Source organism: Hippocampus guttulatus, chromosome 17 (genome assembly GCF_054856545.1).
Source record: "Hippocampus guttulatus isolate MCC_2025c chromosome 17, RoL_Hgut_1.0, whole genome shotgun sequence".
Lineage (NCBI taxonomy): Eukaryota > Metazoa > Chordata > Actinopteri > Syngnathiformes > Syngnathidae > Hippocampus > Hippocampus guttulatus.
Window position 1 is genome coordinate 1024124 of NC_141277.1, and position 17290 is coordinate 1041413.

The 17290-nt window shown below is 46.6% G+C and overlaps 2 protein-coding genes across 3 annotated transcripts; one reads left to right on the forward strand and one right to left on the reverse strand.

Moving 5' to 3' along the window:
* Window positions 1-3020: 3020 nt before the first annotated feature.
* lmo4la (LIM domain only 4-like a) lies at window positions 3021-6752 on the reverse strand. Of its 2 annotated transcripts, XM_086135673.1 has the most exons (5): window positions 6533-6752; window positions 5640-5877; window positions 5223-5319; window positions 4813-4971; window positions 3021-4161 (listed from the first exon to the last, which is right to left on the reverse strand). In XM_086135673.1, exons 2-5 carry the CDS (start codon window positions 5870-5872, stop codon window positions 4153-4155), a joined length of 498 nt encoding a protein of 165 aa, XP_085991799.1. In that variant the 5' UTR covers window positions 5873-5877; window positions 6533-6752; the 3' UTR covers window positions 3021-4152. The 2 variants fall into 2 exon arrangements, with proteins under 2 accessions (XP_085991799.1, XP_085991800.1); XM_086135674.1 differs by lacking the exon at window positions 6533-6752 and having other exon boundaries at window positions 5640-6525.
* Window positions 6753-7947: 1195 nt separating this feature from the next.
* Window positions 7948-17253, forward strand: lrsam1 (leucine rich repeat and sterile alpha motif containing 1). Its single transcript, XM_086135430.1, has 25 exons — window positions 7948-8233; window positions 8947-9153; window positions 9281-9337; window positions 9532-9576; window positions 9699-9776; window positions 10056-10124; window positions 10213-10297; window positions 10378-10499; window positions 10623-10713; window positions 10902-11011; window positions 11123-11152; window positions 11511-11633; window positions 11762-11901; window positions 11973-12017; window positions 12180-12250; window positions 12342-12441; window positions 12545-12632; window positions 12768-12842; window positions 13373-13453; window positions 13830-13925; window positions 14492-14590; window positions 14683-14814; window positions 15101-15167; window positions 15426-15625; window positions 15727-17253. Exons 2-25 carry the CDS (start codon window positions 9082-9084, stop codon window positions 15847-15849), a joined length of 2199 nt encoding a protein of 732 aa, XP_085991556.1. The 5' UTR covers window positions 7948-8233; window positions 8947-9081; the 3' UTR covers window positions 15850-17253.
* The last annotated feature ends 37 nt before the right edge of the window (window positions 17254-17290 follow it).

Below are 17290 nucleotides of genomic sequence, written 5' to 3' on the forward strand. Positions count from 1 at the left end.
TGTCAAAATCCTGGGGCGCGCTCGGAGTTCTTCTCTTCTTACATTGCTCAAAGGCAGACAGGCATTATGAAGAACCAATGCTAGACTTTAGACTTTAAATGTTGCATGCATCCATACATGTGAAGAGGCATCAAGTAATTCTGTGTGTGTGTGTGTGTGTGTGTGTGTGTGTGTGTGTGTGTGTGTGTATATATATATATATATATATATATATATATATATATATATATATATATATATATATATATATATATATATATGTGGATGTTAAATAAAAGGGTCAGATTCGAATTTGGCGAGATGAAAGTCATGACAATTTATTAATAACGAACGTAAAATATTTACAGAACAGAAGCAATCATAAGGAGAACAGGTTTTGGGTCTTGCTACTAATTTACCAGCAGAGGGCAGCACGGAGTAATCTCGAATACTCTTACAATACAATTTTATTTCTATTCTGATCGCGAGGCAATATTTTGTGGACAAAATGTCACTAGCAATGACACAGAAAAGAAAATATAATATAATAATATGGGCGCAGAACAATTAAGGGAACTGCTTGAGCACACCACACAGCAATAAGAGAAAAATGAAATATGAATGAAGTCAATGTATCGTTTTAACACGTGTTTGCAACCTCTTTACGTTTTACAAAAGTCACATTTTCACATCGCGTTAAGACACGAATGTTTGAACGACATTCAGACGTCAATAAAATGTAGAACTCGCAGTTCTATCTTGCTCGTTTACAATTTCAAACATTTGTGACCTGTTTTTCCCCGCTGCGTGGTTCGTGTTCAGAGAGACCGTTTCACTCTTTCTGCTCCCGTATTACCGAATTGTCGCAGCTTTATTGGGAAATGTTGGTTTCGAAACACCTTTTCATGTCGTATTTCATGCGGCTCCCGGAGTGACATGACCCAGGAGAGGTGGCCTCGGTAAATTTGAAAAAAGAGCAATTTCACCGGGCCTTTGAAATGCTTAACTGTAATGTCGGTCCGGAGCTCTTTCAGACAGAAAGGAGAGGAAAATGTCAGCGCAGATTTCTATCAGCCAAGCTAGTTAAAAGTGCCCTCGTGGTGTGCCGACGGGACAACTGCCCTTTTATTTCCTGCGTTTTCAGCTTTTAGCCAGGATTTAGACAGCTCCGGGTCAAAGCGGTGAACGTGAAACTGACGAAAGACGGCAAAATCAATCAGTCGTCGCGCACCGCACGACATTGACTCCAGACAATAGAACTCCCAAATCGTCGTTTCAAAGAAAGAAAGCAAAAGGTGGACCATGTAAGAGCAATTGACCCACTGAGACTTTGTAAAAGCTCCGAATACAACCGCTAATGAAAGCATCTTCCAGAAAGCGGGAAAGACTTGATGAACATTGGGAAGGTGCCAGCCGCATGCGCGGCACGCATAGATCCGAACACTAATTGAAAAGGGTCACTTGGCGCTTTGGTGAAAATAATCGACGCCTTTTCTGTTTCGCAGCGGCAGCTTCGCAATTCACTCGGAGTCCGGATGCGCAGGAGCGAACGTGACGGCCGCCGGGAGGGAGTCTCATCGTCTCCGGTCAAAGTAAGGAACGACGGTTGACTTGCAGCGAGCTGCTTTCCAAAAATAAAAGAAAATAAACCCCTCAGAAAACGGGAGCCCACGTGAAAATGGTTGCAGCCAGAAAATGACAGACGGGCGGACCGAGGAGATGCAAACAGAATATGGCTCAAATTTCACACCCCGATGATCGGCAAAGACGCGGTCGAAATGGAACGCGCTTCCCACGCCGCGGACTCATCTGGTCAACCTTCTGTTTGCTCTTAAAATGCTTCAATAGCTTTTAATGCTCGCAAGCAATTTCCCACAGATGACAATCGCGTTCGGTTAAATGAAGCGGCGTTATCCCGCACCCGATGAAAACGCTTAATTACTCAACAGATGCTCGCTTTATCCTTTGCGAATGTGAATCGAGTCTCTCCGGATCATCCGCGGTTGCTCGTTTTATTCGTAAATGGATCCTTCGCCCTTGGGTCGAGTTCGAAGCCGAAGGTTCAACGAGAAGCGATTCTATTTTGCCTTGTCGTTACACTCGTAAGAAAAGCAAATGAAGGTAAACGTTTGCATTAGCGAGAACAAATACAACCTTAAGATTCAATCTTGTGTCGCGCCCTTCATTCGAGGGCAATTTAGAAGTGAGCGCGATTCAGCAGCGACTTTCCCAAATTGGACTTGTTGAAGATATTCTTTCCAAAAGACAGCGCCGCGTCGTCAAAACAACCTTGGAGACACACCGAGCAATATTTTGGAATTCCCGCTTTGCCGCTGCCTTAAAAGCATGTCCCTGACATACTTCTGAGCCAAAAGAAATCTCCGAATGCCTTAAAGCTTTGCAACCAAAAGGTTGGACGGCAAACGAAGGCGGGGACCTTCCACGTTCCTAATTCATTGACAGATTTAATTAGATGGATGGAGCCCTCGCCGATATTAAAGCAGGGAGGGCTCGAATGTTGCCAGCACAACAGGACTTTTTAATTACAATTCGGCATCCACCCCCCCCCCCCCCCCCACTTGCTGATGTCTGGGGAACCAGTTAATTAAAATGCTCATTATTTTACTTTTAATTAGTTCCCCTCTCTTTTTGTTTCCCCGCACCATATGGCAGTGATCCGTAGTCAAATCAACTTAATTAAGCTAATTAAGTTGATCAGTTGAATTATTCCAAGTAGTCGGATTGGATGAAATATCTCTAGCACACCTCCTCAACCGCAAAGTCCCGCTTTTTCGTAACGACTCATATTAACGGATTGTTATCTCACGCTGCCCAGATACGGCACGCCGGGTTGGGACGGAGCGTGTTTCGGAAGGCGGGCTTCACCTTGAAGCGGTCGCCGGTCGGTCGCCGGGCACGCGGAGACGAGCGAGCGTTCACACCGTCGCCGAGCGGGAATTCGATCCCACGCTTGCTCGCACACAAGTCGGCCGAAGGGCGCCGCCGAATTTGACTGTGCGGAGAAAAATAATGACACCGCCGAGGTTTTACATCTCGTTTATTTTCTTCGTCTCAACAACAGTACAATACAAGATATGCGATAATAAAAATACAAAGTCCAAAGTGTGAAGGATGATCTTCGCCGGTTAGGTACAAGAGTTGGTCGGGTATCCGTCCATCCATTTTCTGAAGCGCTTTATCCTCACGAGGGTCGCGGGAGATGCCGGAGCCGATCCCGGCTGTTTTCGGTCCGCCCTGAACCGCTTGCCGGCCGATCGCAGGTCACGCAAAGGCAAACCATCGTTCACGCTCACGATCGCACCTCGGGACAATTTGGAGTGCCCCGATCAATCTGCCATGCGCGTTTTGGAAGACGGGAGGAAACCGGAGTGCTCGGAGAAAAGCCGTCGCTCATTTGGCCGACCGTGAAAGGCGGGGGTCCCGTAAACAACCCCATTGGTCAAATTCTGAACAATCTCTCGGTTCATGGAACCGAGATCGACCGAACCAACTCGACCGATCGTTCCGATGACTTTTTTTTGTTTTTGTTTTTGTGAACCAATCCGTGGAAATCAACGAAGACGCGGAGGAAAGAAGGCCACTCTCTCCCTCCGACAGCGCCCAAAACAAGATACCCTGCCGTGCCGTCGTCGCGAGTCTTAAACACAACGCGGTCGGTCACACCTATACGTCCATGCAATATATATATATATATAGAACCCGAAAAAAAGAAGACATAAAAAGCGTCGGAGCCTATTCTGTGAGTAGTATAAACACGGCGATAAGAAAAAAAAAAAACACCACCACTTTCGGCGCTAATTAAGATGACTACTCGACTCACAGAATTGTGCCTTTTTACTGTTTAACACGCAAACAACAGCGTTACCTGCAGAGTTAGCATCCACTGTTGGGGAAGGGCGGGCAAAGGACAGCCGGGTTGCTGCTGGAATCACCGCCATGAAATGCCAACGTCCGTTTCCTTCCTTTTTTTTTGCCGTGCCCGAGCTCCAGAACACGGACGCTCTGTCTGCTGTTTCAAAGCGTCCTCGGTGTCAAATGAAGCAACAATTGGGCCTTCTCTCATCGCGCAAAGAGCGACGAGCCGCTTTACAAAAGGAGGCAGAGAGAAGACGCCCAAGGGAGGAGACGCTCGGGGGTTTCCCATCCGCTTTCTCAGCACACCTGTCAATCACGGAAAAAAGACGCTCAGAGAAATACAAATTGCGATAACGTTGACGGTTAATTATCTTGACGATTAATCGGTGAGCAAACGATTTATTTTCCATTTCCTTTATTTGTTGCCTGAAAGTCCCGGTACAGAAAACACAAATTGATTATTATTCATTATTGGTCTGTCACATGTAAGGCGCAAAATTGATTGATTGACGCGATGGCGTTCATCTCGTCGTCTTATTGGTGAAAATAGCTTCAAGGTTTCCTTTTTTGTGTGACAGCTCCGACCAAGGCTGAAGTGACAGCCAAAACTGTCAGCTAGGCAAGAGGTTTTCTTTTCACACACACACAAAAAAAAAAAAGAAGACCACTGTCTGAAAAAAGGAAACCTTCAACCTATTGATCGATTGATCATTCAAATTGAGATCATCAGTCTGCAGAAATCGGAGTAGGTACTGTACAGAGCAAAGACGTATTGGGACCAAAATTGGGCCTGGGAATATTCGTCTCGGCGGAGTGGCGGCGCGCAGAGATAAACATCTGATCATCGATTGGCGTTGCGGTTTTCAAATGATTAATTGATGCTCAAAAATAATTAGCGATGAATTGCAATCCGTGACACGATACGCTAATCAACGCCGGCACAGAAATGCTTCTCACCTTCTGATCGGACATGGCGCCATTCGCTTGCATCTGTGTCGGGTGCCCGCCGAGGAGTCCGCCTCCTGGACGATCGTGTTCGCAGAAGATCGTTCCGTCGATGTAGTGAAAGCGATCGCCGGGGACCAGGCGGTTCCGACACGTTGCGCAAATGAAACACTGACGCATAAAAGACATCGACCGTCAACTCAACTGGATTTATGGAGCGCTTTCAAACAACCACCCCTTGTAGACGAAGCGCGTTACTTGGAGCAAAAATAAATCAATTAAAAAAAGATGCGACGTGCTCCCTCCTACGAATACCAGCCGGGAGGCGAGCAGCGGCATTTTGGACCAACTGGAGATGCTCAATGGAGGATTGGCGGACTCCAAAGTCAAGGGCGTGACAAAATGTACATCATCAAAGTCACCTTCAGGTGGTACACGTTTCCTCGCGCCCGCATCACCATCTCACTAGCGGGGATCGCCTGTCCGCACGCGCTGCAAGCGCCGCTGTGTCCAAACAGCCTACGGAAATGTACAAACCAAACATCAAAAATGACATCGGCGTGTATGCCGGAGAATACGAGAGTTGATGGAACAAGAGAGCGCCCCAGAACAACGCCAGATGTGTGCCAGTCACCGGAGGCTCCGATTTTGCGACCCAAACACGTTGCCGTGTTTGGGCGTAAGAGTGATGTTACGCGTCGCGAGGCCGTTTTTCGGAACGGGCTCTCTGTGGCTATAAATCGAAAACCAGAGAGTCTCTTTTATCGAAATGCAAGGCTGCAGTCATGGAATTTCCAACAGTGCGCCGACGCTGAAACTAAAGCGCGAGCCGCGCTCACCTGATGTAGTCGTTTTTGCAGAGGATCATCCCTCCTTTGCTGTAGCAGGTGCTGCTGTACTCGCCCAGCTGAGCGTGGCAGCAGGAGCACTTGAGGCAGCGCGTGTGCCAGTACTGCTCCATGGAGAAAAGCAGGAAGCGGTCTGCGATTCCACCCCCGCATCCCGCGCACGACCGACCTGCCGAACCCCCCACGACGGCCACCGCGGGCACCTCCAACCTGCTATTCACCATGACGACTAGAGAGGGACACGAAAAATGCAGAGTGCTGAATGAGAAATCGCGACATTGATGCGCACGCCACAAAAAAATGTTCAAGAGTGGATTGCTATTCGCGCTTCACCTCGAATATTTAATTCGTCACACACTTGGGATGTTGCCATCAAGGTTTTTGAGCTGCCGATACCGATTATCCGTGAGTGCGATCGACTGACAGCGATCGCGTGGATTCGGTTAAAAATGTTCCATTTTTGAACTCATCTCTACAAAGCGCTTCGTTACAGCTGCAGCTGTTACGAAAGAGGCGGCGCGAGATGAAGAAACATGTGTTGTATAGTATCGTTGCAATCGTTGACAAACTCAAGTTACCAGACTTGGTTTTGGTGACCCGGATATGCAGAGGTGGGGCTGACCACTCTGCGGCCACCCCTGCGTCTAGGGCAAGGAAAAACTAAAAGACAAAAAAAAAAAAAAAACACCCCACTTCCCCTACAAAATTTTAATTGGTCATTTTTCTTCATCTGTAAAGCGTAATAAATATCATCCGCTCAAAGCGGAAAGCAAATCCTTGACAATTAATTCAAGTTAAACCTTACAGATCATCACGGATGAAACCAGTTGTTTCAGTGGTTGAAAAAGCAAAACCAGTCAAGAGATCCAAGTTATTGAACTTACACCAGTAGCCTCAGGAAGATGCTGTGGGGGGGGGGGGGGGGGGAAGATCAAATTGTCGAATTTGAAGTCCGCGAAATGCCGAAGGTTTTCAGTCCATTCCCGACGAGAGCCATCAAAGACCCCAGCAACGGCTCCCTTGTGATCGGCAGCACGCAGCCCAGCTGACAGGCGCGGACTTTCGCTTTCTTTTTGTCTGTTGACAAGCTGCTCTTTTGGCTAAAAAGCGCGTGCTTGCCTTGTTAAATACGTCATCGCCACCCGCCCAGCCAACTGCGTGCAAGGGGCGTGGCTTTTGTGCGCAAGCGAAATGAACTCGTATATTAGTTGAATCAGTTTGTTTTTTTTTAAAACATAGTCTACACGAAAATGTGTGTTTGTATTATTTCCTTGTTGATCCCCAATTATGCTGTGCTTATACGCCGTAATATCAACGTTTTGGGAGTTTCCTCCCCAAAACTGTTATTTTACTCCAAAAAACAGTTAGTGTAGAAACTAGGACGTATTCTTGAGCAAAAAAAAAAAAATCTTACCATGAGCTGTGATTTGCAACTTTGTTAACTGTGAGTAGAGTCATACTCGTACTATGATAAATACCTCAAAATGTCTATTGATGATAGCTGAGCCGCACTACTCCCCAAATTTTTGGATGGTTTGGTAACAGCTGCAAAATAAATTGTGCGTTTTTCTAACATGTCGGTGCCAAAATTGTCCTCCACCCATGATAAGCATTCAGATGTCGCGGAAGAAAAAAAAAACCCAGCGGATTGTGTTGAAATCCAAGTAAAGGGAGACCTCCAGCGGACAAACTACGAGGCGCGCAAAAGAGACAGATGTCCGCAGATATTAAAGTTTTGCCAAAAGTAAACAAATCAATCGGAGCTTGCTTTTGCAACTAGGGTCGCGGGCGTGCTGGGGCCGATCCTAGCCGTCTTAGGGCAGGAGGCGGGTACACCTTGAACCGGTTGCCAGCCACTCGCAGTATAGAAATATAAAGCTTATTTTAATTTTCCTATACAGTTCAAAATTAGCCCATTTGGCGATTAAGCGGAGGGCAATAAAATCCGACACCTTAGTCACCAAGTCAACGATTTCAACCTCGTCTGAAAGATAATCAAATTCGTCTGAGTCGCCTGCAATCAGTTTGGGAAATTTATTACAACCGGGAATTGGTATTTTGGGATTTGAAAAGGGAAACCAAGATGATTCCTCGACCCCCGTTCGATACAAGCACCATTTATTCGTAAGGCACAAAGTGTTTCAAGTACACATGCAAATATGAAGTACTGCACTATACTTGTTAGTTGGTAGCTCCCTGACGTGCTTATTTTTATCTGTTCGAGGTGTGCATTAAAACGACTGACCAGTAGTGGGCAGCAATATGCCGTTGTAAAGTATTATGTACCAAAACTCAAAACAAAGAAGTACAAGGTCCGTGTCCGTGTGTTTGGACAGTAGCATCTTTGTTGCGGTCAAGACCACCAGGGATTTACCAAAGGATTATTGATGACTTGTTATCCATAACTCAAATGGATATATTGGACGTTGGCAAGTAGGCGGGTGTTACCCAAGAAAGTGTCAGTGATCGATCGACTTTGTCCGTTGCGTTGTTCAAATGATGGTTGATGCAAAGTGTTAGTAAGGTCAAAGATCTCAATTTAAATTCAAGAAACGTCCACAAGGAAACGTGGGAACTTACTCAACGTGAGTATTAACATATACTTCCGTGTTTGTTGTTCGTAAACGTTTGGGGTTAGCAGCGTTTGCTAACGAACAATATCATAATAAGCCTTTATTTCCAGTGTGGCCGCTAAGTAACCGAGTGTATTGGAGAAAAAATATATACTAGTTTTCACGCATTTGCTTTAAGGGTGACTAAGTTAGTGTAGTTTATTTGTTATTTATTTATGTCTTACGGGAATTTGCGTTGCTAGCTCGGGAACTGACCCGCCCACTTCACATCGTCGATTGACGTCTGACCTTCAACTACGTGTGCGCAGTCTCTTGGCTTGCCTCTTTCAAATACATATATCCAAAATGATTACATATCCATTCCAGTTCATGCATTTTAAACCAAGTCTCTAGTAGTAGTAACCAAGTAGTCAAACATAGCGAACGCCTGATGCTGTTTGTTGAGGCTACAAGTGGATGTGCGCTCCTCTCCAGTGTAGACACGCCCTTCTGTTGTCAAATTAGTGCAATAGGAATAATATTAGCTAAGGGAGAAGTGTTGAAAATAATATGTCTATAGTATTGGAGTATGATGTCAAGATGATAATTAATTTGAAGACAAGCAAAACGGTACTTATTTTTAATGATAAATTGGATTTGCTTGTCCTTATGTCAGGACGACTGGGGGTCAGCCATCTTTTTTGCTCTGCAGTACAGAACCTATGTACGTTGTCTCTTCATTTTAGAGTACGGGGGGGGAGGTGTCTTGAGTGCCTCCAACCGGTCCATCAGCCGTTTCAAGTGAGTAGCTCTAATTGAAGTGCACTCGCTGAAGTGAAACCCAGAAGGCCCGACTCACAGCAGTACAAGAAGGATACAGGATGCCTCTGTTCTTCAGAAAGAAGAAACCCAGCGATGACTCCCAGAAGAGACTTGAATATCAGCTGTGTCGGGTATAAAAAGTGCTAATGAGTGGATACTACAGTGTTTGTTATTTTGTACAGTGACAAAACGGCTTGCAATGAGGAATATTAAAGGATGTTGAAATGCATGCAAAACCAACTAACTTCTTTCCTCCAGTCAAAGGAAGCAGGTGCTGATGACATCCTGGACATCTCATCTTGCGAGCTTTTAGAGGTGAGAATGTTGTGTCCTGTTTCTCTGTGTGCTCAATTAGATCCGCCAATTTTCCCATGTAACCTTCAGCTGTATTTTCCTCTCAGCTCAACATACGTAAACTGACAAACAAACGCAAAAATAATAATATTTTAAAAGTTTAGAAGACCCTGTCAGAAGTTTGAACCGAAAATTTTTTTCTGTTTTTTTCACAGGTCCCTTTGAGTGCCTTTTCGATTTGCAAATTTCTCCAGAAAAAGGTAAGGGCATAATAAAAAGCTAAAAAGAACGGAATACACGCAACTGTGCGTCCGCACCTCTCGCCGACAAGGCACGATGTCGTATCGTTTGAACAGACATTTCTCGTTGGGATTTTCCACAGGTCCTCATCTTACACAGCAATGAGCTCAAGTCGTTGCTTCCCAAAGGAAGCGACGTCGCCTCGCTTGGCACTCTAAAGGTAAAGTCACTGCGCATCAAAGGCGTCTTCAAACTTCAAATCGGTCAGTCCGCCCATTTAAAGGGTGACAGGTGGGAAGTATAGTTAGTGCAATACTCTGCTGTTTGGTAACGTGGAATGTGGCACAATGATTAGAAACTGGCTTCTTTATCAAAACAGAACCACGCGTGACGGGTTTAATTCAAACAGATGTCACAAAATGGGGCAATGAACTTCTCTATCTCTTTGAAGCTTCCTGACCAAGCAAAACTATTTCTCTCCGTCTCTCATCTAATCAAGGTTTTGGATTTGCATGATAACAAGCTTTGCTCACTCCCGCAAGACATTGGCAAGCTGACGTGTCTGCAGGTAGAGCCCCTCCGAACCCCTTGAAGATAAACGGAAGTTCAGAATGCGCGTCACCTCACCTCCTCTGTTGCCGTTTGTGTTTTGTTAGATTTTGAATGTGGAGAAGAATCGTTTAAAGAGCCTTCCGGAATCCATTGAGGATCTAAAGTTCCTGCAGACTCTCAATTTGAAAGGTTGAATTCTTACGCCTGAGCGTCATATTTAATTCTCATGTCCTTTTGAATTGAGCCCGGTATTTTCCCTGTCGCTTTAGGCAACCGTCTCAGTGAGTTACCGTCGGGAATGAGCTCTCTATGCAGTTTACGCACTCTGGACGTGAGTGACAACCTCATCATCCAGATTCCCCAAACTTTTGCTTACCTCCGCACGCTCGAGGTACACGTTCGCCTTTGGAACCCAGTTCAGACTATCGCATTCAAAAGCTGCGAGGCACAAAACGGTTTCTCACAGCGAGTGAATGTGTGTGACTCTGTTGCGTGTCTACACTTGCTGCGACAGAACCTCATACTGGATGCAGCCACGATGACTTATCCTCCCGCATCCGTATGCGTGGAAGGTACAGCGAGCATCCAACACTTCCTGTGCTCCGGTGAGGACGTATTTAAGTCATAATCACAAAAGATATCATTACTAGACATACGATGCATCATTTCCTGTCAATCGTCAGCAAAACGGGCATCCGTCAGTGCTGGCGGGGGTCCACCTCTGCTTAATATGGGGGTTCTTCTTAAGAGGTTTAACTGTACTTTTGAAAACAAATGATTTCTTCCCCCCCAGAGCTAGGAGAGGAGTACTGTCCTCCATCCCAGTATCTCCTGCCTGTGCTGGAAAATGACAGTGGCAAACAAAGCTGCGACTGTGTGGATGCCTCGGATGCCGCCTGGCAGGTAGATGACTCCCTCCGTTCCAGTCAATCTCACTCCCACTTTGTATCGTCACCTTTTCCAAGTACGTCCCGTTCAGTTGGCCGATGAAATGTTTCCTCACTGTCGTTGCAGAATAAATTCAGTGACTATGAGAAGAGGAAGGTATGTGTCTTCAACTTCCAAAACCAGCCTGTCCTTTAAGGTTTCTTGCTCACCGCAGCCAAACTGAAATAAAGCCGGAGCTCGAATTAGAGATTCGCTTTCCTGGCACAACAGAGCCGTACTCATCTGCCCTCATGTTGATGCTTTATTGTCCTCAATGTTTGACCAACACTTTGGTTCTTCCAACATGTTGCGCTTGCATCACTGCAAGCGTCCCGCCTTTTCAGCACAGCAGCAATTTCAAATTGCAAAAAAAAAAAAAAAAAAAAAAACCCTAAATGAAGCTCAAATGTTAAAAAAAAAAAAAAAAAGTTGTAAATGATGTCAAAAGCAAAATTGCCTGTCCCTTTTTTGTCAGATTCAGAAGCAGGAGGAAAAACTGGCCTTTGAGCGACACCGAGAGGAAAAACAAAATGAGCACACTCAGCTTCTGCTCATGAACACCTCTCGGAAAGTAAACATCCTCAACTCGGTTCGTCAGGTACGCCGTTCTCAATTTTTTTTTTTTTTTTTCCTGGTGGGCGCAGTCATCGCTTGTTATTATTATAAGGATGATTTTTTTTTCTCCCGCAAACCGCTCAATGGCTCACCCTTCGCACCGACGTGTAGGAGCAGGAGCGTCTGGAGCACGGCGTCACCCGGCAGCGGCGGGCGCAGGAGTCCGAGAGGTTGTTGCTGTTGGAAAAAGTGCGACGCGCCGAAGACGACATCAGCGGTCGCATCAGCAACATGCTGTTGGATGACGACAGGTAGCGCCTGAAGGCCAGCCCGCCGACGCGCTGCTCGCTCGATAAACCGCTTGCTTTTTGTACCTCTGCAGGCAGAAAAAGAGCGCCGAGTTTCTCCAAGCCATGGAGGAAGATCGGTGAGTGGAAGATCGTCGGTCACGCAAAAAAAAACAAAAAAACAATTCAGTCCAATTCAAGCATCGCCGTGCGTTCGTTTTCCTCACGGCATGAATCAAGCGCGCCGTCTTTATGTTCATGAATATTTCTCCGCCCTCACCGATTGTCTGTTTTTCTGACAGGATCCGTTTGGAACAGCTGACTGCCGTCACCCAGGAAGAGGCCAGCTCACTGAGGAAGAGAGAGGTGGCCGGTATGGACGCCTTTCACGCCTTTTCTAACGGCCGACTTGAAACTGTAGAAACGGAAGCCATTCTTCTTTCTTCCCTCGGTATCGTTTGTAGCGGCCATGCAGAAGATGCTGTCGGACGGCTGCGCCGTCAGCCTCCTGCAAGAGGCCAGCGACTATCGGAGAAAGAGCTTGGTGTCCGAGGCCTACCGAAGGTTGCGGATGCACACGCAGACACAGAAAGAACGGCGCCCCCACCCCCAATCCAAGTCTGATGATGTTTGTTCGATGGTCTTTCCCCACGTGTTGTGTAAACAGCATGGAGAATTTGGAGAAAAAGTTTGACAAGATGCTCTCCATCCAAGTTTTGGACAAATCTAAAGCCATTGCCCAGATTCTACAGGAGGTACAGTATGTCCTCACTCGCCAAATCGCAGCTCTTTGTCTTTTTATCGCTCGCCGTTTATCATTCGCTTGAGACGTTATAAACGGGATTTGAAGCCCCGCGAACGCTCACGACTTGCGTTTCGACCCTCCGCAGGAGGAGATGCAGAAAGCGGCGTTCCAAGCGCTGCAGTTGCAGAAAGATTCCGTCCACGGTTACATCCGCAACCAGGTCGGTCTGGAGGAATGCAGACGGGTCAAAGCCGTCCTCGCTCCGCGTCTCTTTTGAGATGCGGAGTTGATGGGCAGGCTTATCCAAACTGCTGAAGACACGTTTGACTTTTAAAGATGTCGTCGTTATTCTTTTGGGGGGGGGGGGAACAAGCCTTTTTCAATCCGTTACATTGCACATGTGGGCAGACCATCCATCCATCCGTCCATTTTTTTTTTTTTAATCGGCTTCTCCTCATGAGGGTCGCGGGCGTGCCGGCGCCCCTCCCGGCCGCCTTTGGGCAGCAGGCGGGGGGCGCACCCTGAACCGGTTGCCAGACAATCGCAGGGCACGCGGAGACGAACAAGCAGGCGGCAGCCGGAATCGAACCCTGCACCTCAAGTAGTCTCCACAAGATATTTAACATCTCGACCCCCTGCGGCTAAAAGCGCATTTCATGAAGTCACCCAAGTTGTTCATCCTAACCTTCGCAGTCCGCAGCATGCCGCTTCCCCCCCCGCTAGTTTCATGTTGCTTTTTCACTGTTCCAGATCAAGCTTATTGAGGGCGAATTAATGCAGCTGACAAAACTCGAAGTTAAAAGACGCAATCTGGATGCCGAGAGCCTGCAGGTGGGTGTCACCCCCTCATTTTTCATTTGCCCGCACTCATCCACTCTTTGGTTTCATCTTTCTTTTCCACGACGGTATACTTTGGTTGTAATGGCACGCTTTGCTACCTTGGTCCCAGCTCAACATGGCACGGATTAATGGAAGCCATCGTCATTATCGGCAGGGTATTTTCAGCGGGTAAATGCGCGGCGTTGTTTTTTGCTTTGTCCAAGCATTGCGCGCGCAATTCTGACCGAACACGCGCTTCATATCGCTTCTTGCGCTGCCGCGCCAGTTGTCGGGGTGGGCTCCCCAATAATTAATGGCTGCGTGAAAATGAATTCTTGTATTGTGTGCATCTTCTTGTCCCTTTGCGTGCGCCTGCGCGCGCATGCAGGAAGTGCTCGCGGACCAGCGCACGGCTCTCGGCGATTTGTTGCAGCAACTGCTGAAACAGAAGCACCAGAGAGAGCAAGAACTACTGCAAGTTCTGGTAAGCAAACTCAACTCGTTCTTATGACGGCGTCATTGCTCTGCTTTCTTCCCAACTACCGTCAGTACTACAGCGCGGGGAAAAAGTACTTGCCCCCCCCCCCCTCCTGATTTCTGATGTTTTATGGGGTTTTTTGCACATCTAGCACACACAATGGTTTCAAATCATCAAACCGGAGACAGCCCACGGCAATACAAAATGCAGTTTTCAAATGACAGTTCAATTTATTAAGGCCCAAAATTTTATTCTTTTTTTTTAAATCCGAACCTCTGGCGTAAAAATGGCACAACATTTGATCAAAAGAAAACGATGCCACGAGTAAAGCACAGTGCTGGCAGTGCTTGTTGTCATCCGAAGGCTGGAAAAATCATGAAATGTCTCGGCATTCATGTCACTTTGAATCCTTGACTTTTACGATTTCTTTTCTCCCCTTTGCGAAAAAGACATTATTTGTAGTGTTTGCTTTTGTTGGCTCAGTTTGCACAAATGGGAATTAGAGCCCCCCCCACCCCTATTGCTGTGACTCAAGTGGTTTCATGAGAGCGCTGATCACGTTTGGATTTTAGGCGGAAATGGAGCTGAAGTCGGAGTCCACCCAGCAGAACTACTGGATGATTCAGTACCAGAGACTGCTGGATGCCAAGCCCTTGTCGCTGCGCATGCAGGTACCGCGTCACGCATCTCGACGCGTCGGATTGGCCCGAGCGTCTCATCTGCAAACAATTTTTTTTTCTTTCCCGATGTGCGTCTGTCGCAGGAAGCCGGGGTGGAAAAAGAGTTAGTAAATCTACTGTGCAAGCTGTCCGCGCAGCATTACTTGCCCATCATGGCCCACCATCGTGTGACCACAGAGGCCCTTCGCCACATGAACTCAGCTGACCTTAAGAAGGTCTGAAGGCAACGCCATTTCGAAACGTGTCGGCTTTTGCTTGGATTTGTGCCACGTTTTAACCGATAAACAACGATTCGGCATCTAAAATCGCCTGACCTTGCACGCGCAAGTTTGGCATCCCTGTGTTGGAGTCTCTACTGAAAGGGTGCCACGAAGCAGCCTCATCATCGAGTCATCATTCATTATTTCAGTCATAATTCGTTTGCTTTGTATTCAAAGAGGAAAATCTCTCCGCGCTTTTGTGGTCTCTTGGCTCATCGTTTCATATCTTGTGGTTTTGTAGCTTGGCATTGCTGAAGTTGGCATCCAAAAAGCTCTTCTGAACTGGGCTGGAGAACGCCAGCCTGAAGGTAAAACACGCGCGCGCAGTCACGCACGTTACACCGACCGCACGTCACGCGCGCAATCAAATTCATCTTGATGATCGATCGTAAAGGAGAAGATGCTCTTCAACACGCTTCCGAATATAATTATGCAACGTGCCGGTGATGCTGTTGCGGTTCCTTCGCCTTACTGGCGTACGGTATATTGAATAGAAACTTTTATTTGACGGCGCTGCAAGACGTTTGTATTTCATATTTGCATGTCGATGGCCCCCGTTCTCGTAGGCGCCTGTAAGTTGGCGCAGCCGAGCGAAGAAATCCCCCCGGCGGAGCCGTCCTCTTCCTTCTTTCCATCGATTCCCAACACTTCCGGCAGCTCCACACCGAGCCCGCCGCTCACTCCCGGGACCCCAATCACGCCCTCGGCCCCGAGCCCAGTGGAGGGACCGGGAGGCTCCGAGTGTGTGGTCTGCATGGAGACGGGGGTAAAAAAAAAAATTTAAAAAATCTTTCTCGCGTACAAAAGCTGAATGAGCCTTCTGACTTGGTGCCAAATGACTCATTGTTTGGTTTTGCTTCTCCCCAGGCCCAAGTCATCTTTCTGCCCTGTGGCCACGTTTGCTGTTGTCAGATTTGTAGCGACGCCCTGCGGAACTGCCCTCTGTGTCGAGGCGCCATATCGCAGCGCATACGCCTTTACCGCACTTAAAAGCGACCGCGACTTTTTTCGGGAAACGTGCATGACGACAACGCTGCTGCCGAGTTCATATGTAGGCGCGCTTTGAGTAGGTGTTTGAAAAATGCCGAGTCACTTTTCCCATACTAACCAAAAACTCGATGCCGCATTATTATGCAAGACGTTTGGACTATTTTCATTTGATGTCGAATTCATTTCGATGGACTCGTTTTGACCTTTCTACGCAAGGGATAAGGTGCCGTTTTGTGAAAATAGATTCTTTGGGTCCAAACAATACCTTTTGTTTCTGCACGCCATCACGACATACCGACGCACTTAACACTGACGAGCCATAACGTTATATGACCACTTGCACAATATAATGTCCAATCCAAGAGCTGTATCGAATACTCTTACCTGAACAGAGATCATTAAATGTGTGCGCGCCATGATGAGCAGCGGCCAGAGTGGAGCCCAACATGTACAAAACCAAAAAATAAAGCCGATACGAGAGTTTGTGAATTTGTGAAAAGGAAATCGCTGCCCGCCGTAGTGGAGGCCTGACGCGGAGGCATGCCACGCACTTTGGCAGCGTCTTAAGTGCAGAAACCATCGTACGTACGTGTACCGTTTTTGAAACGCCTCTCCTGGCCATTCTTTACCAGTGCCCTCGGTGAATTGTACACGAAGCAAACTTTGAATGAGAAGAACAAGAATAAAAAAAAGATACATGGCAACAGCTCTCAGCGGAAGCTTAAATGGACTGCAAATGCAAAATTTGGCAGGTGTGCAAAAGAGAAATTGGATACCGTTTGAGTTGCAGAATGTAATACTTATTGTATATTTGTTCAGCATTCTTTTTCTATTTGGAAAACGTTCTACTATTTATACTTATGGCAAACATTGCTGATAATGACTCTGCGAGTTTACAACTTGTTATTCCGAGCATTTCTTTCATTTTTAATCACTTCGAAGCATGGATAAATGCCGAAAGCACCATAAGAGAGTCGTTATGCTTGCCGGAGTATGTAAGTGCTCGTGTGTTCAGTGTATTCATTCTTGTGAACCAACACACGAAAAGCAATGGTAAAGCAACCAACTAGCAGTTAAAACTGATGTTGTCTACAGTTCCCTATCGGGGGAAGGACTTAAGTCCTGCCGGCATGGCCCTCCAGCCTTATCCATATGTTTTGGACCACTGTCACTTTTATTATGATTGTATGTGATGCACTATATATATGAACTAAGAAATCCTGTTTGCAGCCGTCACTAACTGTTATATTCTCCAAGTGCTCTTACTGTGCACATATGTCAAAATATGATGTAATATAAAATATATGCCACTTTCTCTTACTCTCTTGTGTACTCACTGTATATATTGATATCGCTGTCTAAATTAATTGATGAGTATTATCACAAATAAAAGGTGAGAAGATGGCTTCTTGTTTTCTTATAAACTATTCAGGTGGGTGGA